The 22,283-nt window shown below is 35.2% G+C and overlaps 1 protein-coding gene across 1 annotated transcript; it reads right to left on the minus strand.

Moving 5' to 3' along the window:
- Window positions 1-12,612: 12,612 nt before the first annotated feature.
- Window positions 12,613-17,251, minus strand: Kera (keratocan). The gene is made up of 2 exons (XM_070036993.1): window positions 16,366-17,251; window positions 12,613-12,779 (listed from the first exon to the last, which is right to left on the minus strand). Exons 1-2 carry the CDS (start codon window positions 17,249-17,251, stop codon window positions 12,613-12,615), a joined length of 1,053 nt encoding a protein of 350 aa, XP_069893094.1.
- Between the last annotated feature and the right edge of the window lie 5,032 nt (window positions 17,252-22,283).

The raw sequence follows: 22,283 nt of genomic DNA on the forward strand, positions 1-22,283 counted from the left end.
GCATTGAACAGGCACCCTGAGGAAGAATTGTGGGGAGAGTTTGACATTTTGTTATTTTTCACTGAGGTGAATGGAATATTTCAAACATCTGGAAAGGGATTGGGAAGAATAGTGAACTCTTATGAACCTTATGAACAACTGTGATGACACATGTGTTTATGATAAATTCGGGAGGCCAGTCCAAGCATATCTTGTGTTATGAGGAATGCATAATGAATTTTTAGTGAGGAAAGAGAATTTCCTTTTAATTTTGCTGGGAAAACTTTAGAATTATTAAATAATTAATTTATATTTTATATTTCAAAGTAAAAACCTTTCCTAGGCTTAGAAATAAGAAGGAAAATTTGTTGTCTTGTGTGCTTTGTTTATGAATTAAGTTTTACTTTTCATAGGGCTTGGTATTCTGTTGTATACACATTAGTGGTTAAAATGAAAATATTTGAAGGTGTGAAGCAAGTATAGTCAATTGGTACTTGACTTTTATTGGTGCTACTGGGGTTTGAACTCAGAACCATTTGCTTACTCTACCACTTGAGCCATCCCTTGTCTTGTTTTGCTTTAGCTATTTTTCAGAAGGTCTTAAATTTTGCTCAGGGACAGCGTTAGTCAAGAGACTGTAACCTCCCCTTCTCATGCACTTACTGGTCTCTACTATCTTGCTTGGCCTATTCTTTGAGATAGGGTCTCACTAACTTGTCTGGGCTGGCTTCAAACTGGAATCCTTCAAATGCCAAATTGCTGGGATTATAGATAAGGCAACATGTTTACTTCCATTTAATTTTTATTTGTAATTTTTTTCTTCTGTGCTGCATCCACTCAGCATCATACCCCAAATACTTACGTGTCTAATAAGTATTAGCCGATTTGATTTAAACACTGACATATCTTGGGAAGTAAACTATGAAGCTACTGGGCCTTTTAGAATTTCAGTACACAGTAAGTTAATTAAGTGAACATAGTATAGACAACAATCTGGATTTCATTTATATCTCTTCATATATAAATGTATTTTGTACAAAATAATCTTCGGTTTCAGTAAAGATTTTTAATTTTAAACCAGTTGTAAATGATTGTAATCCAAATTCAGGAGGTTGAGGCTGAAGGATCTAAATTTGCACATAAGCCTAAGCTAAATAGTGAGGGTCTGTCTAAAAATAATAATAAATATTCTGAAATTGTTCCACTTCATGGTGTGAAGTACTGGAGAAGTTTCATTTCATTCCTTTAAAGCACTTGTTTATTGACAAAGTAGACATGGAAAGAATACAATGATTAATTTGTGATGGGTAAGAGAAGTATAACTATCTAACATTATTCATTTGAAATCATAGTTTTTAGCTTACACATGACAGGTATGCTCTCTGCAGAGTCGAAAACCACCATCAGAGAAGCACTTCCAGCTTGCTGCTGCAGCTATTTCTTTCTTTCTTTCTTTCTTTCTTTCTTTCTTTCTTTCTTTCTTTCTTTCTTTCTTTCTTTCTTTCTTTCTTTCTTTCTTTCTTTCTTTCTTTCTTTCTTTCTTTCTTTCTTTCTTTCTTTCTTTCTTTCTTTCTTTCTTTCTTTCTTTCTTTTTGCCGGTCATGGGGCCTGAATCGTGGGCCTGGGCGCTGTTCCTCAGCTCTTCCGCTCAAGGCTAGCGCTCTACCACTTGAGCCACAGTGCCACTTCCAGCTTTTTCTGCTTATATGGTGCTGAGGAATCGAACCCAGGGCCTCATGCATGCAAGGCAAGCACTCTACTACTGAGCTACCTTCTCAGCCCTTATTTTTTTTCTTTTTTAACAAGGTGGTACCATTCATAAGCACGTACAGTACAGCTGAAGGCTGGAACCAAGGAAAATGTAACCATGCCAGGCCGTGGAGAAGCCCATTGGAAAATCTGAGCCACAAAAAAGATGAATGCCAAAACCTGAAATATGAGCTACAGAGGATAGCGCTCTTTTTTTTTTTTATTAATAACCAGCGGTCTTCTTTTTTATTAATAACCAGTAATTCTTCATAATTTCTTCCAGACATAGGATACTTTGACACATCAAGAAAGCTTGACACTGCTCCCGCCCACACTGAGGTAGGTCTGAAGTGGAGAGGAGTGCGTGCGGGGCACATAATACAAGACATGAGAATTAAGTTCAATTTGAGTCCTTGGAGATTTTGATCAATCTGTTCTCTTCAGTCTAGTTCACCAAAATGAGATGTGACTGGACACAGATAGTGCTATCATGCTCAGTCTCGCTAGAGTGAGAAGAAGAATGAAGGGGAAAGGACAGAGGTAAGAGAATAGAAAAGCAATCTTTTGGAACCAATGTTAAACTCTTACTTGCCATTTCTCCCACCAATTAACTATGTTTCCTATCTAGGCTCATTGGTTTTGAGTTTCTATTGGTGGTAACAGGAAAGAACCCAATTGACTACACGGAATATTTGTACATAGGCAAAGGACTTGAAGGTAAATAAACAGCAATAAAACTCATTTATAGGATGAGAGAAATATAAGCAACATAAAATTATGAGGAAGTAGATGCTGATGTAGAAATAGACTGATTTTGGGAAAAGAATGAAGAGCAAATGTTTGGAGGATACTCACAATGATACTAAAACTGATCACTCCTGAACCACAAAGAGCTGCTTAGAATAGAGTTGCAGTCATTGACATGTTGAATTCCTTGACATCTTTCATTATTTCTTAGACCTGGGTCTTAGTTTCATGCCTTCTTATATCCTATTACTTGGTGTTAACTGAAATAATTCTGTTTTACTTGCACCTATAAGGAAATACTCAAAGGCTTATAATAAAGTAATAAGAATTGTACACACATCATCCCTGTAGGCCAGTGAGAGCTATAGAGACATTTGAAGTAGGAAAACTGTCACTTACATTACTTGATTATGAGGTGTAAACAAAGTGAATGTTTATGGTGATAGTGGCAATGGCAATTAATTTATTCCATCATTTATCTCATACATATTCAAATCAACATACTTTCAGACATTAAAAAGGCCTCATTTGTAATTACTCAGACAATATTATGTAATTCTTGACACCCAGGACAGAGCAGGCACCAGACTATGAAGGATATAATACTCAACGATATGATCTAAGACCAAAGATCTATGCCAGTATGTTCCATGATTACATTAAAAACCCCAACTTTTACAAAATACAACTTATTAAACATAGCAGAGAGAAGAAAACCTAAGATTTCTAATATTAATTAAAAATTTAATATAGGCTCAAGTGCAAGCACAAGGCCTTGCATTCATAGCATAGTGCAATCAGATCTGTGAGACAGACATCTAACTGTCTTAAGATTCTCAACAAATTACAGGCAAGATAAGCAAACACAATTATAAAACTGTTGAAATTTAGCCTGGATGTTGGTGGTTCTTACCTTTAATCCTAGCTACCTACAAAGGAGACTAAGACCTGGAGATGATGATTTGAGAAGCCAGCCTGGGCAAAAAAGTCTGTGAAATTCTCACCTGCAATGGAACAGCAAAACTCTGGGCTGGAGGGATTGCCTATGTATTAGAACACCCATCTTAAGCAAGCTTCAATACCATCACAAGGAAAAAGCACAGTTGAAAAAAAATCCTAAAATTCAGCAGAGAATTTATAGGGAATTAACAATACGAATAACTGATATCTCATCATAGGAAATAAAAATCAGATTGCCATGGAACAATGTCACTAAAACACAGGAAAAGCGTTTGCTAAAATCTCTTTAAAAATATAGTACTAATAGGATGTGTGGATTGTAAGAATGGCATTATGTGAAATGCTAAGATTCCTTAAGAAGGAAAAATTTGAAGGCAAAGGAATAAATATAGAATATCAGAACTAATAGGAACAACCATAAAGTACTATTTCTTACTGAAATTTTTATTTGAGAAAACACATGGAACTGTCATCTTTGAAATGTGAAACCAGAGCTTTGTCATGTGACTCCTCTTGTCCTCATCCCTGAGTTTGTCTGTGTTATATCACTGATTTCTTTTTTTCTTTTTCTTTTTCTTTTTGAGATTGAAACCCTCTATATTTTTACTAATAAGATTCAGGAAGGAGTATTGGCTGAATACTTCCTATAAGACCTTTCTTCCATCAGAAAGCTATCTGGTCCTCATAGAAACTTATTTTATTTTATTTCACTTTATGTATTTTTAATTTTATATTTTATTTGTTTTTATTTTATTTTATTTCCATGTTCATTTCCCCCTCAGTATTTATTTAACCATAACCCCTCTGTATATCACTCTGAATATCACCTAATAAAAATTAAAATAAAAAACTAAATGGGAGAAAGTATCACTGACTTATTTTTGTTTATATTCTTTTTTAAAATTTAATTTTATTGTTAAGATGATGTACAGAGGGGCTACAGTTACATATGTAGTTTGTACATTTCTTGTTGAACATTGTTACCCCCTCCCTCGTTTTTCTCCCATTTTCCCTTACCCCACCCCCACAGACTTTTCTTGATAGCCTAGGACAGTTTACTCAGCTTTGAAGGTTAAAGTCATGTGATTCTGAAACATTTTGAGAATTTTCAGGCTAAATTATTAACACCAATAAAACTATTGCTTCATGACTGCAAAATACCTTATGTGGCAATTCTCTGTCAAACTGCTCAAAAAATGGCATTCTTGTTTGTTTGTTTGTTCTTTCAATCTTCCTTACACTTCTTACTGGTATAAGGGCTACAACAATGGAATAAAACATTGTTGAATGAAAGGAAAATCAGCAAGATTAAAAAACTTTGGGGGGAAATAAGTTCATTTTAGGCTTTTTAAACATATGATGTAAAAGTAGCAATCAAGTAAGGAAGTTATGCAAGCTATGCAAAAAAGAAAAACTCCAGAAATCTGTTACAATGCAATGTTTATATTTGCTTTAATCACATGGCTTTGACCTTCAACCTCCTAAAGCTTTATCCAAGAATATTTCAACCTGTAATAAAGAAATACTATGATTATCAGTGGAAAAATGTTACAATATGTCACAGAAGGCTTATTGCCTTACCAGACTTGTACTGGTCTTCTAGTTCATAAGTTAACTTCTGAGTGTTCAAAATGGAGCATTCAGTATCCATAAATTCTTTATCTTCTTTTTTCATGATTAACATCTGGTATCAATTATGAGGTAGTTTGGGAAGCAATTTTGATCATAAGGTTTTTTTTTTTTGAGGATCTGGTTTATTTGAGATTACAATTTTATTACTTACACATGGTATCATTCTTTCCCTCTCTGGCTTTTTCTCTCTTTAAATTTCAAAATTAAACAAATTTCTTTCCATGTCTTAAGGTAATATTACATGGACTATCATAAAAATTTGTGATCTTTGTCCAATTACTTTAGCAGATAATTTGATTTCTCCCTTGTGGAGAAGTTTTGTTTCTGCCATGCTAATTTATTCATTTTACAGATGGTTTTCTGATATTGGAAAGACATTCCATTTTTTTTATTTAATGAGCAAAGGTACACATGACATTAGAGGTTTTTAAATATAAACAACAGAATAGAGTTGTTATAAGTCTCATAAAATATTTTATTAAAATGCAACAAACTTAGAGGGGTTAGTTTTTAATCAACTATGTAAGTTTATTCTTTTTCACATGACAAACTTGTATGGCTGAGGTAGAGGCCATTTCCTATTTTCTATCCATATAAAAAAAAAACTCTTGATCTAATTCTGTATGTACTCTTACCTACCACCAGTGCAGATTGCTACTACCTGTATAAGCACCTATTTTAAGTGAGTTCTTTAGACTATGTCTACATTTTCAATTTCTTAATGATACAATCAAGATCGCATGTTCATTTTGCCAAGAAGAAAGATTTTTAAAAATGGTTATAGAGTAGGAGGATGCACACAACAGCCCCAGGTTCCTCAACATCACTGGATTAACCATTGAGACAAGTTGAGTCTCCAATGGTTCACCATGGTAATTAGGCATGACCACATCCTTTTCTGTGCTTTCTTGCTCACTGTTGTTTTAATATCACCCCCTTCCCCCACTTCCCTGGAGTAACTTCCATGAACTCTTCACACCCAAATTCTTTTCTCCACATCAGATTTATAGATAGTTGAAATCACAACAAAGGGAGAATTGGAAAGGAAGTGCTTAGCCTTTCTAGTATCTCTAGAGAAGTGGGGATACTGCACTTTGCCATGGCTTTCAGTACAGTCCATCAACCGTTTCTGCTATAATCACATTGTTGAAGGGAGAAAATTGAAGTGTCACAGTATTTCACAATGGCTGGAATCATGCAAGAACTTGGTTGTGTGACAGCCAATCCATTGTTGCCTTGCCACCTTGCAGGAGGTGAATGTATGCTCACTGCAGCTGCAGTGGGACAGACACACACTCAGCTTTTGCCTTAGCAGATTCTACAATCTCTTCTCTATTTCTTTGCCTAGAAATAAGCAACACATTTGATACCTCTTTGTGATCATTTTTCTGGGTAATTTGTGAAGTTAAAACGGTTGCTACTCTGTATTGGTCAACTGAATTACGTTTGTGTCTGCTTATATCTCTATATTCTGCAATTTTCTTGGGGTAATTAAAATGGAAGCCTTTCTTCATCACTTTTTGTTTTTTTTTCCTTCATTCTTCCCATTTTTTTTGTTTCTTCTTCCTTTTTTTTTGCTTCAGTAATATTTCAAGTGAGATCTCACATTTTTTGCCCAGGACAAGCCTTATACCATGATCATTTAACCTATGCTTCTTAGTAGCTAGGTTTATAGATGTGAAACATCAATTCTAGATTGTATTTTTTAGATGAGGTTCCACTACTCTAGCCTTGAACCATGATCCACACAAACCTCATCTCCCAAGTATGTGAAATTATAGGTATAAGCTATCACATTTATATACTTTAAGAAACCCTCATTTTTCTTTTTAATTTTACCTATAATCATGATGAGTACATTATCTATTTGCATAACAGATTGATTGATACATTACAGGATACTGATTCTGCCAGAATTTAGAACTCATTGAATTTTTAAATGTATTTGATTTAAATGTATATCATTCTTTTTTTAAAAAAGAAAAAGACCTCATATATACATAACATAAAAAATTTGGCATTTTATCTGTTGCTTAATTTAGACCAGTTACATTATATCCCTGTTATATTGGTGATTTTTTTAAAAGCTACTTTAGCTTTTCATACTCCGGAGAAAGTATGTTAGAAGAACTGAGTGGGAGAATGAATATTAAAAGAACTCTAAGTGAAAATTGACCTTCCATTTGGAAAGACACTAGTTGTTTCTGAATCTTTATAGCTTTTCAAGGACACTGTTAGATGCCAATCCAATAGAAATTAATATCACTATCACCATCCCACATAAAAATGGAGAGGAGGAAGCTCCAGGGCCATTAAACATTTTTTGGCAAAATACTTCATGTGCTTAACATCACACGACTTTTGATAAATGATATTGTATAATATATACCATCTGGAATCAAAATGCTTATCACTTAGAAAAGCAGATAAAGAATATTTGGACATCTTTGCAAGATTAATGTAGAAAAAGCAATATTCAGATTATAAAAAATAATATAGAGAAGTAATTTTGGCTGTTTTTCTTGTGCACATGAAATATATGAAATTTATTTTTCTTGTGAAGTTTTCCTTTGAGTGTTTCAACAAAGAGAAGACATAATTCCTTCCAGATTTATATTGGTTTTATTATATTGCATATGTGTATGAGTGAGACACACACTGAGACACATAGAGAGACAGAAGAGGAGGAAGAGAATAAGGAAGAGAATATGAAGAGGAGGAGAAGGAGGAAGAAGAAGAGGGGAAAGAAAAAGAAGAAGAGGGAGGAGAAGAAGAAGAAGTAGACGAACAAGGGGGAGGAGGGGGAAGAGGAAGAGGAGGAGGAGGGGGAAGAGGTAGAGGAGGAGGAGGAGGAGGAGGAGGGGGAGGAGGGGAAAGAGGAGGAGGAGGGGGAGGAGGGGAAGGAGGAGAAGGGGGAGGCAGCTAAAATGTATAACATTGAATATTCATTATCATATACCACTGTGCACAATTTAAATTTAGTAGAGTTACATCATAATGTTGGCATAGAGTCACTGAACTAAATAAGTAGCGTTTAATATGGAGATGATATATAAACACATATATATGCATCATAGCTTATATATACACATATGTATATATATGTATATAAGTACTTATATATATGTATATAAGTACAATAGCATCAGAAAGATCATTTTAAATGAATGTGGGCTTATTATATTTTTTTAATTGTGAAAATACCATACAGAGAGGTTACAATTACATGGGCAAGGTAATGAGTGAGTTTTTTTATCAAGCATTGTTGCCTCCTCCTTTGTTTCCCCTTCCCACTACCCATCCCTTCCAATCTCTCACCCCACCCCACCCCCCTCACCCCCGCACCAAAGATGTATAGTTCATTTTCAACATAACATCTTGTACATCTTATTGGTGCAATGGGTCCACCTGTATCCCTATTTAAACAATTTGTTTTTTCCCTTCCCCTCCACAAATTATACCAACATCAAATACAGTGAAACAGGGGTTATACCATGGGGGAGGGACATACAAAGCAACAAAGAAATATCTTATAAATATGTTAGACACAATGTGGGCTTATTATATTTTTGTGAACACATTCAAATCCATAATTCCATTTTACCATAACTTTGAATATTAATTCCTTGCCCACAATTCCATTAGTCACAGCTGTTCCTTTTACAAATGCCAAAGCTTTGATGTGGCAGTTCTCATTTTATTCTGTGGAGATCTTTCACCAAAATTTTGGAATGATTCCTTGAAACCAATTCTGTGAAATAACTTAAAAATTGTTGAACTCTCTTTCTCCTTTACTGTTGCTGAAAATGTATCTGATCATTCCTTCTTTGTATGGTTTATTTGCTTCGATTTTCATCATGAAATGGGTGCCATTTTCAGAGGCTACAAATTAAGAAAATGTTTCACACAGTTTCTATCAATATTATGGATGGTTATATTTAAGGAGTGATGCATTTTGTAAGGCTAGTCACTGAGGATTGAATCTACTAGTGACTGAGTGGTAGGGTTTCCTTTTTACTGTCTTACATGTCTTACATGCAAGCCTGTTGAAAGATACAACTGGACCAGTCTTAAAATTGGACCAACTAAGCTATCAGAATATCCTTCTAAGCACTAAAATTTCTAGCAAATGTACTTGTGAATCATAGAAAGTAGCAATGCCTGGATAGTAAAAGAAGTCAGTTCAATAAAAAGAATTGAAATTGAGGTCAACTGTAAATGACAAGTTTGATTATAGAAATAAAGAAAAAAATGTGTTAAGTGGTGAATCAGAGAGGACAAGAATTCAGCTCAATATTTACTAAAGGATGAGTGCAGAAAATGGGGAGCCTGGCTCTTATTGGAACCCTGAAGAGGGAACGTTTTAAATATATTTTAAATACTGATGTATTTGTCATATTAAAAACTCTTTTTTAGCTTGCATATTTTAAAATTTGTGTAGAAGTATCTAGAAAATACGGTTAATGTTTTAAGATGGTATAAATTTGAACACATTTGACTATGAAACAAAAGATGTAGTCTGAGGAAAGATACTGGCAAAAAGCAAACAGATTATGTATAAATATACCAACACATCTCCTGCAAGAGAGTCAATGTAACTTGTTTAAGTTGACAAATCAGGAGAGATTTTAAATGTAGAGAAAGCCAGAAGAAATACAGAGCCAGTAAGTATTTCAAGTGTTTCTGTGTCCAGACTGTCAGGCTAGGATAGGAGGCCGTTTGTCCTAGCTCCAAATTTTTCTTGATGATTTCTTACCACGCTGATGTATCATTTTAATTCAAATTAAGAATTGAATTGCAGGGGCTGGGAAGGTAGCTCAGTGGTAGAGTGCTTGCCTTGCATGCATGAGGCCCTGGGTTCAATTTCTTAGCACCACATAAGTAGAAAAAGCCGGAAGTGGTGCTGTGGCTCAAGTGGTAGAGCGCTAGTCTTGAGCTGAAGAGCTGAGGGACAGCGCCTAGGCCCAGAGTTCAGGCCCCATGACAAAAAAAAAAAAAAAAAAAAAAAAAAAAAAAAAAAAAAAAAAAGAATTGAATTGCAAACATTACTCTATAAATAGTAAAAGGTAGACAAAAACTCAACGAATTATTTAAGATGCTCTATTATTCTGTGATTTCACTAACTTTATAGCTAAATCAAGAAGTTTCCATACTAGAGAGTGGAGCAATCCTGCCTTGAGAGCCAGACAAATACAGTGATTGAAACACTGCCATCCCGATCCTGAAAGAATAGACTTTCCCCCTCCCACAGCAGCGGGGAAGGCACCCACTCACACAACACAATGCAGTCTTTTGGCATGAAAGTGACATCTTTTAACTCTATTCTTTATACGTTGGCAGATCTCGTCTTCAGCCTTCTTTACTTACTTGGAAGGAAATTGAAAGCATATGTAAATTGCAAGTAATCCTGTCTTATGCTGCTAAAAGAGAGGGAACTGATGTACTCAAAAGGCAAACACTAGCTATTTCCATGAAAATCAATGCATTTACATGTAAGGATTTTTCATTGGTACATTTTTATTTGGTTCTACTAGTTCTATGTTCTTCCTCAAATATCTTTGTTTCTCATGCATCTGTGTTACTAAGACACTTGTCTCATTTTCTGTTTCTTTCTTCTTAAGTGTATTAGACTCTGCATAGGATTTAAATGTGCCGAAGCGTTTAATCTGATCAGGAAATCTTGTTTGCTCATTCTCTTTCTATTTACGTGAAGTGTCTCCCTCAATCTAGACAATCTACCAACATGCTCAATAACAAACAGCTTGGATGTCATTTTTAATACAATCAAAATGCCTGAAAAATGGAATATACAACAGAGCCCTTGCCCTATAGAAACAAATCCTGGCACCATAACCTTCACAATGGATAACTTTACAGATGGATTTGGCAAAAAAAAAAAAAAAAAAAAAAAAAAAAAAAAAGCTGAAATCAGTCCTGTCTGTGATTTTACTGTTCTGATCTTTTTTTCAGGATATTTATCACATGTTTTGTATTCCAAACTGTAGGAGAGAAATCCTAGCTGCATCCTGCACATGCAGTCTTAATTTCTCTTGAACTGTTTTGCTCACGATTTTTGGAGGAATCTAAGCACAGACACACAATTGCCAAATTTCAGGATTTCTTTTGGGCCCCTTACATGTTCTAACTTATTGAATCCTCACTACACAGTCAGTCCCTATTTTGGAGATGAGGAGAAACTGAGGTAGACTTTGAAGACTCTAGCCAGGACCATATGGATGCTGTGTGTAGAGGCTGAGATTTAAGCATAGCTACTTTAGCTTTAGAGTTGTTTGTAACCACTATAGGGTGTTATTCCTTTAAAAAAAAGCATATTCCTGTCAGTTTGAAGTTCCTATAATTTCTAAAATGTCCCTATGGATTCTAGCCTTTACACCTTGCCTATTTTCCCAAACTTGTATTGTTTTGGCCTTTTTTTTTAGTCTACAATATCTATCCTATCACTGAGATTACCACTCATTCTGTACTTGAAAATTTCTCATGATGAACAATTGAAGTGACAAGAAAAAATGTGGTGACAAAAATAAATGGTGGGCAACTCTGAAAACCATAATCATTCACCTTTCTATATTCCAGCATCCCCAGTGGATCCCTCAGACTCCAGAGAGGGATATGAATAGTGAGTTTTTCTCATTAATATCCACCTATAATAAAGTTTAATTTATATCCATAACAACCACTATGAATACAACAGAACAGATTTAGCAATATACTTCAATAAAAGTTATGGGAATGTGGTATTTCCCCCCAAAGTCTATTATTGTAATATACTCTCTGTTCTTGTGAAAGTTATGAAAAGTTTGCCATGCCTATGTGGAGTGATATGAAGTGAGGTGAATGTGGGCATTTGACGTAGTGCATGTCTATTGTGGAAAGGTCACCAGAACACAAACACAACAGATCTGCTAACTCAGAGGGTTGAGTGACTAATAGGCAGGTAAGGAACACATAGTGATGCATACTCTAGACAAGACGATTTATGTTCCAGGTTAGATGCAGCAGGAAAATGAACATTTTGTCATGATAATCAGAATAGCACACCACTTGAAATGTATTTTTTTACTTTATTTCTACAGAATTCTATATTTTTAGTCCATGGCTGACCAGGTATACTCAAACTAATACCACTTCTTCAATTCTTCTATGTCTTTATTCTTATTCCTTCTTCCTCACTGCATTAATATTGTTGATACATTGTTTGCACAGGCAAATTTGGGACATACACAAATATGTCAGCCTTTTATTGTGTCATAATGTAGAGGGATCGTTTGAATATTAGTCGTGAAAGAGACAAAAATAACTACCTTTGAGTTGATAGACTATCTTAACTCTGTGTCTGTTAAAGAAAAGCAAATGGATAAAATAGTAGTAGCATCTGTGAATAGAAAAAAATAATCTGCACACATGAAAATGGTGGCCAAGAGCAGCTAGGAATATGCTTTTCATCCTAACACTATAAAAGGTGACCAAATTTCATATCAGAAACATTAACTCTTAAGCCAGTTTTGGATTTAAGCAAAGATATGTTTAAATGATGACAGCTTGAAGAAGCTTGAAGCATGCCATGAAGTCCATTGGGATTGGTGATTTGATTTCGTTTCCATCCAGACGAAGGTAGCTCAGTTGAGGTCCATAAATGAAGGCATCTTGATCTGCACGCAGTATGGTAGGGCATATTACAGAGACGTTCACACCTATGGAGACAAAGACCATGAATGAATGGATGAAAACACTAGAAGCACTAGAGGCTGAAGACCAAGAAGTTATTGTAGTGGTCCAATAGGAGAACCTTCTGACCTGATATAAGAAACTGGTACAAATGTGTGATTACTCATAAATATTTTATATGAATAATATGCATGATGCATATTTATATGATTGACATTTTATTTTATATTTTAGCTGATTATTCACACACTCTCTCTCGCGCGCGCACACACACACACACACACACACATATATATTATAGAAATAGCCCTGAAAAAGTGCAATCCAGGTACAGTCAACTTTTCTCATTCTATAGTCTGCTATACTTACTAAAGAACACAAAAATAAAATATGTAATGAGCTGTGATAGAGACAAAGGTTTTTCAGTATAATTTTTTGACTAAGCTTTCAGGTGAGATAAAGAATGTTTATATTATCATAGGATGACAATTGTCATATTCAGGGGATTTAAGGTGGAGTTCAGACCTGATCCTGATAAAAATGAGTAGTAAATGGGTGAGTGGAAAGCATGGATGGAAAGCCTTATGGTTGAGTGAGTGGAAATTCAGTGTAAATTACCTTTACAAATGCAAAACAGAGTGTGTTGACAATTAATAAAAAGTGCAATTGCTGTAACTTTGCATATTGATTTCTAAAACAACCTTAAACCTTCACATTTAAGTACATGTAATTCAGAACAAAACACTTGACAAGAATTGAGTTACCAAAGACACAAGCCAGGAAATATCCCATCAACACTTTCACCCAGTTAGCATTGGAGAAATTGTGCACCTGCCTTAGATCAGAGCCTTTGGCACCAATGATTACACTAGATTTAAATTATTAGAGCATCCTCAAGAGAGAAGGTGCAATCAACTCATACAAATTAGAGGGGTGTGTGACAATTGATCTAAAATACAAATCTATGCATTCTGCTGCCATTATGAAATGATTTTGAGGAAGGACTCTCTCCTGATTAAAACTCCCAACACCTGAGCAGTCTCTTTCTTCTGCATCCTCATAATGCAGAGAGATTTGTGATTATATGTGATTTATGATTGGTTCTGCCCACTTGGGCATTGTGGAAACAACATCAAGCCCAGTTTTTCTGATGCTACCTAGAGTCCATTGCTTAGCTGAGAAAATTTGTTCCTTTCAGTGTTGTGATTCATATCCTATACCCTTCATTCCTAATAACACATAACTGAATGAAAAAAATATGAGAAACCAAAGTTCTAAATTTAATCATATATTCATAAATTGTAGTACTTCTCAGAAAATGTTGTGAACTTCCTTGAATAGATACATTTTTCATCAATATTTGTGTTCCTTCTGATGTTTGGAAATAGATCTTTTTATAATACTGCATGAGAAATTTACTGGTAAATTTTCAGGACTTTTTATATGAGTTACATTTCTTGGAAACTATATTATTAACAACTATTTGGCTTTTACTACTCTGTTCTTTGGAAAATATCCTCATCTCACTGAACTTCAGTTTTCCTTTTATAGAATTTCTAATTTTATCCCATTTTTTAAACTTTAGTTGGTCACCAGTTATGAACCAAGAGATTAATACCACTGGGTAGCAAAATTGCTTGCCTCATCCCAGACCTCAAATCAGAATTACTTGGAGTAGAACCTAGAAACCTGTTTTACAAAGCAATCTAAGGGATTCTGATGTTGACCGAGTTATGAAAACAACTGGGAAATAGAAATGTCTGAGCAAACCCTCTTAAACAAACCTTTCCAAAATGTGAGTAATAGTAGTATGCACTACTACTTAACTGTACTTTGAATAAAATGGAGCCTCATTCTTAAACATACTCATTTTCAAATTCTCAGGCTGATAACTCCAGTTCACAGTATATGTGATCACCTGAAAGTAACATCCCACACTGAGTATTTGAAAATAAAGAATGAACATAAAAGCACATAAAATGAACATAAAAGTTCATAAAAATGAACTTTTGAGAAGAAAATTGTGCCCTTATATCAGTCTTAGGTATTATATTATTTGGCTCAGCTAAAGATATTCATCTGCTAACCCTGTTTTTCCTGCTACATTTTTGTTTTTGACTACAGGTTTAAACTATGTGTCCTCACTCTGGAAAAATAACCGCAGTGATGGTAGCCATTTAATTCCTGGATTGTATGCTTAAGTATCTGGTTACCAGAAAGCAAAAAGAGAAAAAAAAATGAGTATAGGAACAGCTCCCAGTAGAAAAACAAAAAATAATATTTTCATGTGATCTTTTGCTCTAATGATACATTGGAGCATAAATTATTAAGAGTACAATCTTCTCACATATCTTCAAACCCTCTTATTGAATCTAATTTAGAAATTTACTTCCAAGTGGTATTCAGGAGAAATCTCTGCAAGTTTTGTCTTCCTAAAGGGGCTGTGGTTGAAGATAAACAGATAGCTGCTAGGCTATCTGTATCCCCATGTCTGAATTGAGATGTTGCCCATATTTATACCAGATGCACTTGACATGGGCCAAATGGTGAAGAAAGAGGTCAGGTGTCTTTCTTTTATGCACAGCCTCTGCTGTCTGTAATCACTTCTTTCCTTGATGGCATCTTTACCTTCAGGACTTCATACTCATTCCCTGCGTCCTTACCAAACACTGCTTGCAGGAAAGGAGAGGCTTGCGAGATTGCTACTAAGCTATCATGTCTAGGAAAATGGACTTTCATTTCAATTAAGGAAAGTCTTAAGTGGAAGTAATTGGCTCTCAAGATGTCGCGGTCAGAGTAGCAGTCAGTATCACTCGAGAAGGATTAAAATTCTGACATCCTTTCCCCAGACCTCTCAGTCAGAAACTCAGAGGGTGCAGACACCAACTTGCACACTTAGAACTTTGAGAAACACACACTACTTTGTAGTTGAAGCAGATACTCTGTACAGAGTTCCAGCCCTCCATTGTTCTATATCTTTTAGGATGTTATGGCTTTGCTATTGACTCTGAAATCACATTTTATCTTTTTACTCTTCATGAGGTTATTTTTGTCCTGCTTACTTTCTTAAATAAACCTAGCCCCAGGTATACCTATATGGTGAAACATGCCTATAATTACAATACTTCAGAGGCTGAAGGGAGTAGGCTGATCATGAGTTCAAGGTCAGTCTACCCTCAGAGGCAGAGATTTTAGAATCTCTAAGAGTAAAAGAAGATGGAAACAGTTCAGCTCTACCTAGATAATAGTGCTCTTGGGATTACAAAGGTCTTCTTCGCTATCTTGAATTTGGAGAATTGGACTTCCTGGATCATTGAAACAGACAAAATGTAGTCATTAAAATTGAAAATGCATTAGAATTTTAGCTGATGTTCTATCATTTGAGCACCACCAGCCTTGTTCTTTGCTGGTTATTTTTCTAGTGAACCTTTCTGATGTAAATGGCCTCAAGACATGATCCTCTGGATCTCAGCTTTTTGATTAGCCAGGATGGCAGAAGTGAGCCACCAATGCCTGGCTACGATTGCTACTTCTAAAGAGGATACAGAATGGATATGATGAAGATGAGCATTTTAATCATGGACACCTCCCCCCCGCCCCGTTATCACTTACTTTTAATTTTGTTGTGATCCAGGTGAAGGTGCTGCAAGTGAGCATTGATTCTGGGAAACTTCGTGAGTCGATTGTAAGACAGTTGAAGATCTAAAATAGATGTTACATCGAAACCACTTGATGGGAGACCTGCATCTGATAGTTTATTGTGGTTGAGTCTCAGGAAGGCTACTTTGGGGATCACATTGAAATAATTCTCTGGAATTCCTTCAATGGAATTGTTGTCCAGAAACAGCTGCATGGTGTTGGCTGGTAACCTTGGAGGCATGTTCCTCAGGGCATTCTTGGCCATATTCAGCTGCATGAGGTTCTTAAGTCCCTTGAAGGTATCTCTTTGAAAGGCATTGTCAAATAGTTTATTGTGCTGTAGATCTAGAAGGGTCAGGTTTTCTAGATTGCTGAAGGTCCCTTGAGGAATTCTGGATACCTTGTTTCTAGCTAGTTGTAACTGTTCTAAACTCCTCGGCAGAGGAGAAGGTACCTCCTCTAGTTCATTATCTTCCAGAAATAAGAAAAGAAGCTTCTTCAGCTGGCTCAGGGCCCCCTTTTCTATTCCATAGTTGGTTATTTTGTTTTTGTTCAAGTTTATCCATCTCAGTTGGGTGGCATTCTCAAAAGGCTTCTCAGGGATGGTTTCTATCAGGTTGTTTTCAAGGTAGAGGTACCTGATCCTTGAAGGGATTGCAGGAATTTCTTTGAGACCTCGATTTTCACAGTATAAAGCAGTAGGGAAACTAGGTGGACAGAAACATTCCATAGGGCAATCAAAGTCATCCACAGTCCAGTCCTCTAGCTCTTGTACCTCATAGGCCTGTCTCATGCTTTGAGTCCACACAGTGTCTGTTATGAACAACACTCCAATGAGGAAACAAATTGTGGTTGCCATTCTGTTAACCTATGGAATAAGAAGCACAGCTATTAGATATTTATGGTTCTTGAACTTTAGACTTGTAAATATTGCTTCTCCAGGAAAGAGATGACAACATCAACAATTCTGGGTTAGGAGTGAGGCTCAAGTGGCTAGAAAGTGTGAGGCCATGGGTTCAAGCCCAGTGTCATCAAAAATTAATTTTATATATTAATAAATGATAATGTTTTATTCTTAGATGTAAATCTTTAAATTTACTGTAAAGAAGTTTAACTTTAAATACATTGAATTTATTAATATTATGAAAACTTAAGTAGGCTTATTTGTGAATACACTTATTTAGTGTGACAAACAAGGCATTTTGCAAGCACTGAAAAAAGTTACCAACTTGTAGCTTCCTGGTTTTAACCCAGTCACAATGAAAACTGAGAAGTGGAAAGCAAATTTTAGCAGTCCTAAATGCTTTTCCATGGCAAGCTACTTAATTCAAGGAACTTAACTGAAACCAGTAGTTAAATATAAAAGTACCAAATGTGATCATTTACTATAATTCAAGCTGTGCATTTGTATTGTTCTAAAGGTAGACATATGTTTTTGCTTTTACTTTTACTATGAAATGAGTACATCTGTAAGAGATTTCCCAGGTTTGCTGGCTCTTGAACCAAAGAAATAAACAGATCAAAGAATACTTTAGCAGTTCCTTGTGAAAGAAGGCTGCAGAATCTGAAGAAATATATTATTACTCTTTTGTGGTTGCAGAACTTCATGGGTAAGTTTTATTTTGTGAAGGAAAACATTTCTATAATTTTAAGAATATAATCAAGGTGTCCAACCAAGAAATTGAATTATAAACTCTCATATATAATCATTCTCTCATATATATAATTTATGTAATGTACCTCTTGTATAGTCACTTTTTAAACATGTAGACACACATATATACCTATATATAGACTATTATATTGAGTTGAACATAGCAGTCATGTAATTTCTATATATTTATAATATATACATATGAATATATGTATTCAACTATGTAGTAGTTATGCTTGGTAAAACACAAAGGAAAAATCATGTTTAGAATATAGGTAGAGAATTAACTGATATTCATATCTTCAGTATAGATAATAATAGACCAGGTTAATATTTTCAAATATGTGGTACATTCAGAAGAATATTTTCTACTAATTACATCAGAAATTATGGTCATAAAGAACTCTTAACAGGAAAATATGCAGATACATACATGTGTATACATTCGTATATACACCAATATACACACACATATATATGAGTAGATAAACATTTAAAACATTAAACATTTAAAACATTAAACATTTACTTAGAAAATGCATATGTTACATATACATATATAAAAATAACACTTTGATCAATGTTCACTTAAATGAGTTGATAAAGACAGAATGAGTCGTACTGATTATATGAGAAAAAGATAATGTCAATAATTTATGACCCTTCAATTTTGCCATTAATTTGTAAAAAATGACAAGTGCAGAGCTGCTTCTGCAAGGTGTGGAACTTCCTGCAGTTTAGAATGCTATTCTGGCCTCATTCCAACAGATCCACATTAATTTTTGTTTTTCTAGAACAGGGAATTTTTTAGATATTGAACTTTGTAACTCTATAGCTGATGAATCAGAATTGTGAATTCTTAAAATTTTTTAAATGTAAAATTATTTACCTTGACTTCCAGGAATACACTGTCGAGTCTGGTATCTGATTCTGCAGTTGGCTAAAAATCAGTTGAGGAAAAATTATGTGACTAAAAAAAAATTGTTGGACTTTATACTGTCAGGTCTCCTATGAGAAACAGTAAAACCTACTATGTCCAGTCACCATGAACACCTTTTGATGCATTGTTTCCACTTTGACAAGACTTCACTAGAAGGCTTACCTCAGCCTTCTTGGAACTTCTTCGTCCTTTTCTATTGGTCACTGCTTGTTCATAGAAATGGATTGACTCAGTCTCAGCTGTCCTGGCTTTTATGAGTTCTCTGTTAAACATATGTACCAGTGGCTCCAACCTTAACCCCTCAAACAACCACAGACTTTCAATAGTTGCAAAAGAAATTCTTATTTTCATTTAAGAAACTTACTACAGAATTCAGGGCAATTTTGCTTTTAATTCACAGCTCCGAGTTGTAATATGCTGATTGATAGATAAAACTGATTCCCCTCTGCTCCCCTCTTCTCCTCCCTCCTCCTCCCCCCAACAACTGTAGGGATTTCTTAATTTTAACATATTTTCCTCTAGATGTACTTAAGAAAAATAATGAGATACAAAGAAATAATATCAATGTTCTATGTGTATGTGGACATTATTTTATTCATTTATGATATAAAACAGATGTCAGAAAGTGATGAAAGGCAAAAGGCAAAAGAGGCAAATATACTTAAAAAGTTTAAAAATGGGAAGCTATGCCTGATTTTGGCAGTAAGTAAGTAAACAAGTTTTGTATCTCTCTCCCTTAAACAATGTATGGAGAATAATTATTAAAATGAGATGAGTCTGCTCATTATAACATAACACATGTTTTGTATTTAGTGCTTTATAATGCATTCTGTTGTGCTGCTATTTTTTCTTAAATGCAAATCTTCCATTTATTCTATTCAATAAAAAGCATGTCTTTGAGAAAATACACAAATAAAATATCTTTTTTTCTCAGATAATATTTTGGTAATGGATTGTAAAAAAAAAAAAAAAAACAAAAACAACCAACATTCTTCTGCGTGCCAATGGCTTATGCCTGTAATCCTACCTGCTGAGAAGGCTCAGATCTGAGGATTGGAGTTTGAGGCTAGCTCCAGCAGGTAAATCTATGAAACTCTTCATTCCAATTAACCACCAAACAGCTGAAAGTGGAGCTGTGGCTCAAGTGGTAAAGTGCTAACCAGAACACTAACCAGCGGACAGTGGTGTCCACTCCCTGCCCTGGGACACACACACACACACACACACGCGCGCGCGCGCACGCACACACACACACACACACACACACACACACACACACACACCACATAAATGTATTGTATTCTGAGTCACCACTGCTAATGTGAGCAGAATCACAATGAGAACAGAGAAGAGAAGAGAGCCCTGCCTTGAAAGTCTTGTTTATGAGCCAGCTTCTTTCTTCCGCTTATCCTTACACCTGTCAAATAGAACTTTAATGTTATCATCTTAGAACAATAATGGACTCCTCACATGGTTAGCCCTATTTCCATACATAGAGGCTATTTTTTAACCTTTTTAAAAAGTATGATTACCACATGCTTAACTGAAAATGCATCTGTGTTATTAAAGGGCTTTTGTTGACTATGCTGAATCAAACACCTCTGTTAAGTCCTATAGTATACTCATCCTATGTTAGGAAATTAATCAAGTGTTATTTATAGTCTCATAATAGTGATATCTTCTCTACACTGAATACTTGTTTCCTTTCCTCTTTGTTTTGTGTTTCTAAACTCTCAGTATATAAATAACAGATGGTGCTTGTATCTGCACAGGCAGCCTCTACTTTAGCTCTTAATTTTCATTTTTAGCCAAAGTGATTTCAATCATTTCTTAATAACTCATTTTATGACACAAATGAGGCCACGTGATCATGGTAAGAAAATAGAGTATTATCCTTACTAACTCTAGTCTGTTTTCCATGACATTTGTGATCTACTCACCAATGTACAATTTCTAAATTTTAGACATATACACTCTTCATATACACTTTTCTTCTGAAATCTTTTAGTGTTTAGCTTACTTGGCCTATAACCTTTGAGAATAGTGACCTTCAATTTATATAATTTTTATAAATTATATATATGTATATCTATCTATATAGATATACATAGATACATATACATATACATATACATATACATATACTTGATCTGGATAGTCTCCAGTTCTGAATTTAGGCACGTGCCACCAAACACAGGTCTGACTTTTATTAAATGCTCCTCTAGGTTTTTCTTGTTCATTTTTATGACTTCTCTGTCTATATCTCTGAGCTGTCTATCTCTTCTTTCTAACACTCTGTAAAAATTTGAGTTTCTCTGTTACTTAGTCTTCATGCCTAATTCCATTGTTGTAAGCATATCTTCTATTATGATGACTGCTTAAATCCATACATCCAAACCAAGTGATGGAAAAAGATCATCAATGTGTATGTATCTCTGTTTCTGGATATCTTCTATGACATGCTTCAAAAACATTCATCTACAACACCATCCACTATGTCCCATTACTTCTAAGTGCTCTTGTCATTTCATGTGACCACTGTTGCAATTCAACCTAGGAGAATGAGGCAAATCACTATACCAAACTCTTTAGCTTTTAGGGTTAGGGGAATGAAAAATGGCAGATAACAGGGTAGAGGACTTATGTCTTGACTTAAACTCAGGTCTAGGTGCTCTCTCTTGGCTTTTTTGATTACTAATTGAACCATACCTCTGGTCTGGTATTTTCCTGAGTAATTGAAGACAGAATGTTAAGGACTGGTCTGCGCTGGGTTTTTGTTTTGTTTTTGTTTTTGTCAGTCTTGGGGCTTGATCTCTGGGCCTCGATCTGCTGTCCCTCAGCTCTTCAGTTCAAGGTAATCACTCTACCACTTGAGTCACAGCACCACTTCTGGTTTTCTGGTGGTTTATTGGAGATAACAATTTCATAGCCTTTTCTGCCCAGGCTGGCTTTGAACCAGGATCCTCAGATCTCAGCCTCCTGAGTAGTTAGGATTACAGATGTGAGCCACCAGCACCCTGCTTGCTCTGGGCTTTCTGAACCACAATTCTCAGATCTCAGCCTCCTAAATAGCTAGGATTATGGGTGTAAAACTTCAGTGGCCTAGCTAACTATCAGATTCTTTATGGGATAGTTCAGTTAGCTTATAATTGATGATGGTTATACAAGTCTTTCCTTACAGGCCAGGTGGATGTTTTATTTCTAGTTAACAAAAGTGCAATTCACTTGTATTTCATATAACAGACATTTATTTGCAATCATCATAAACATGCATGTATCAAGTCTTTGCTATAAGAA

The sequence above is a fragment of the Dipodomys merriami genome, unplaced genomic scaffold (genome assembly GCF_024711535.1).
Source record: "Dipodomys merriami isolate MVZ:Mamm:240054 unplaced genomic scaffold, mDipMer1.0.p SCAF_10, whole genome shotgun sequence".
Lineage (NCBI taxonomy): Eukaryota > Metazoa > Chordata > Mammalia > Rodentia > Heteromyidae > Dipodomys > Dipodomys merriami.

Bases quoted from the DNA above. Each gene is read 5' to 3' on its own strand.
- Kera (XM_070036993.1), bottom strand. From the start codon at position 17,251: ATGGCAACCACAATTTGTTTCCTCATTGGAGTGTTGTTCATAACAGAC. The intron at 12,780-16,365 runs GTAAGTGATAAC...TTGTCTCCATAG, and splicing joins GGATCACAACAAAATTAAAA to GTGTGAACGTCTCTGTAATA.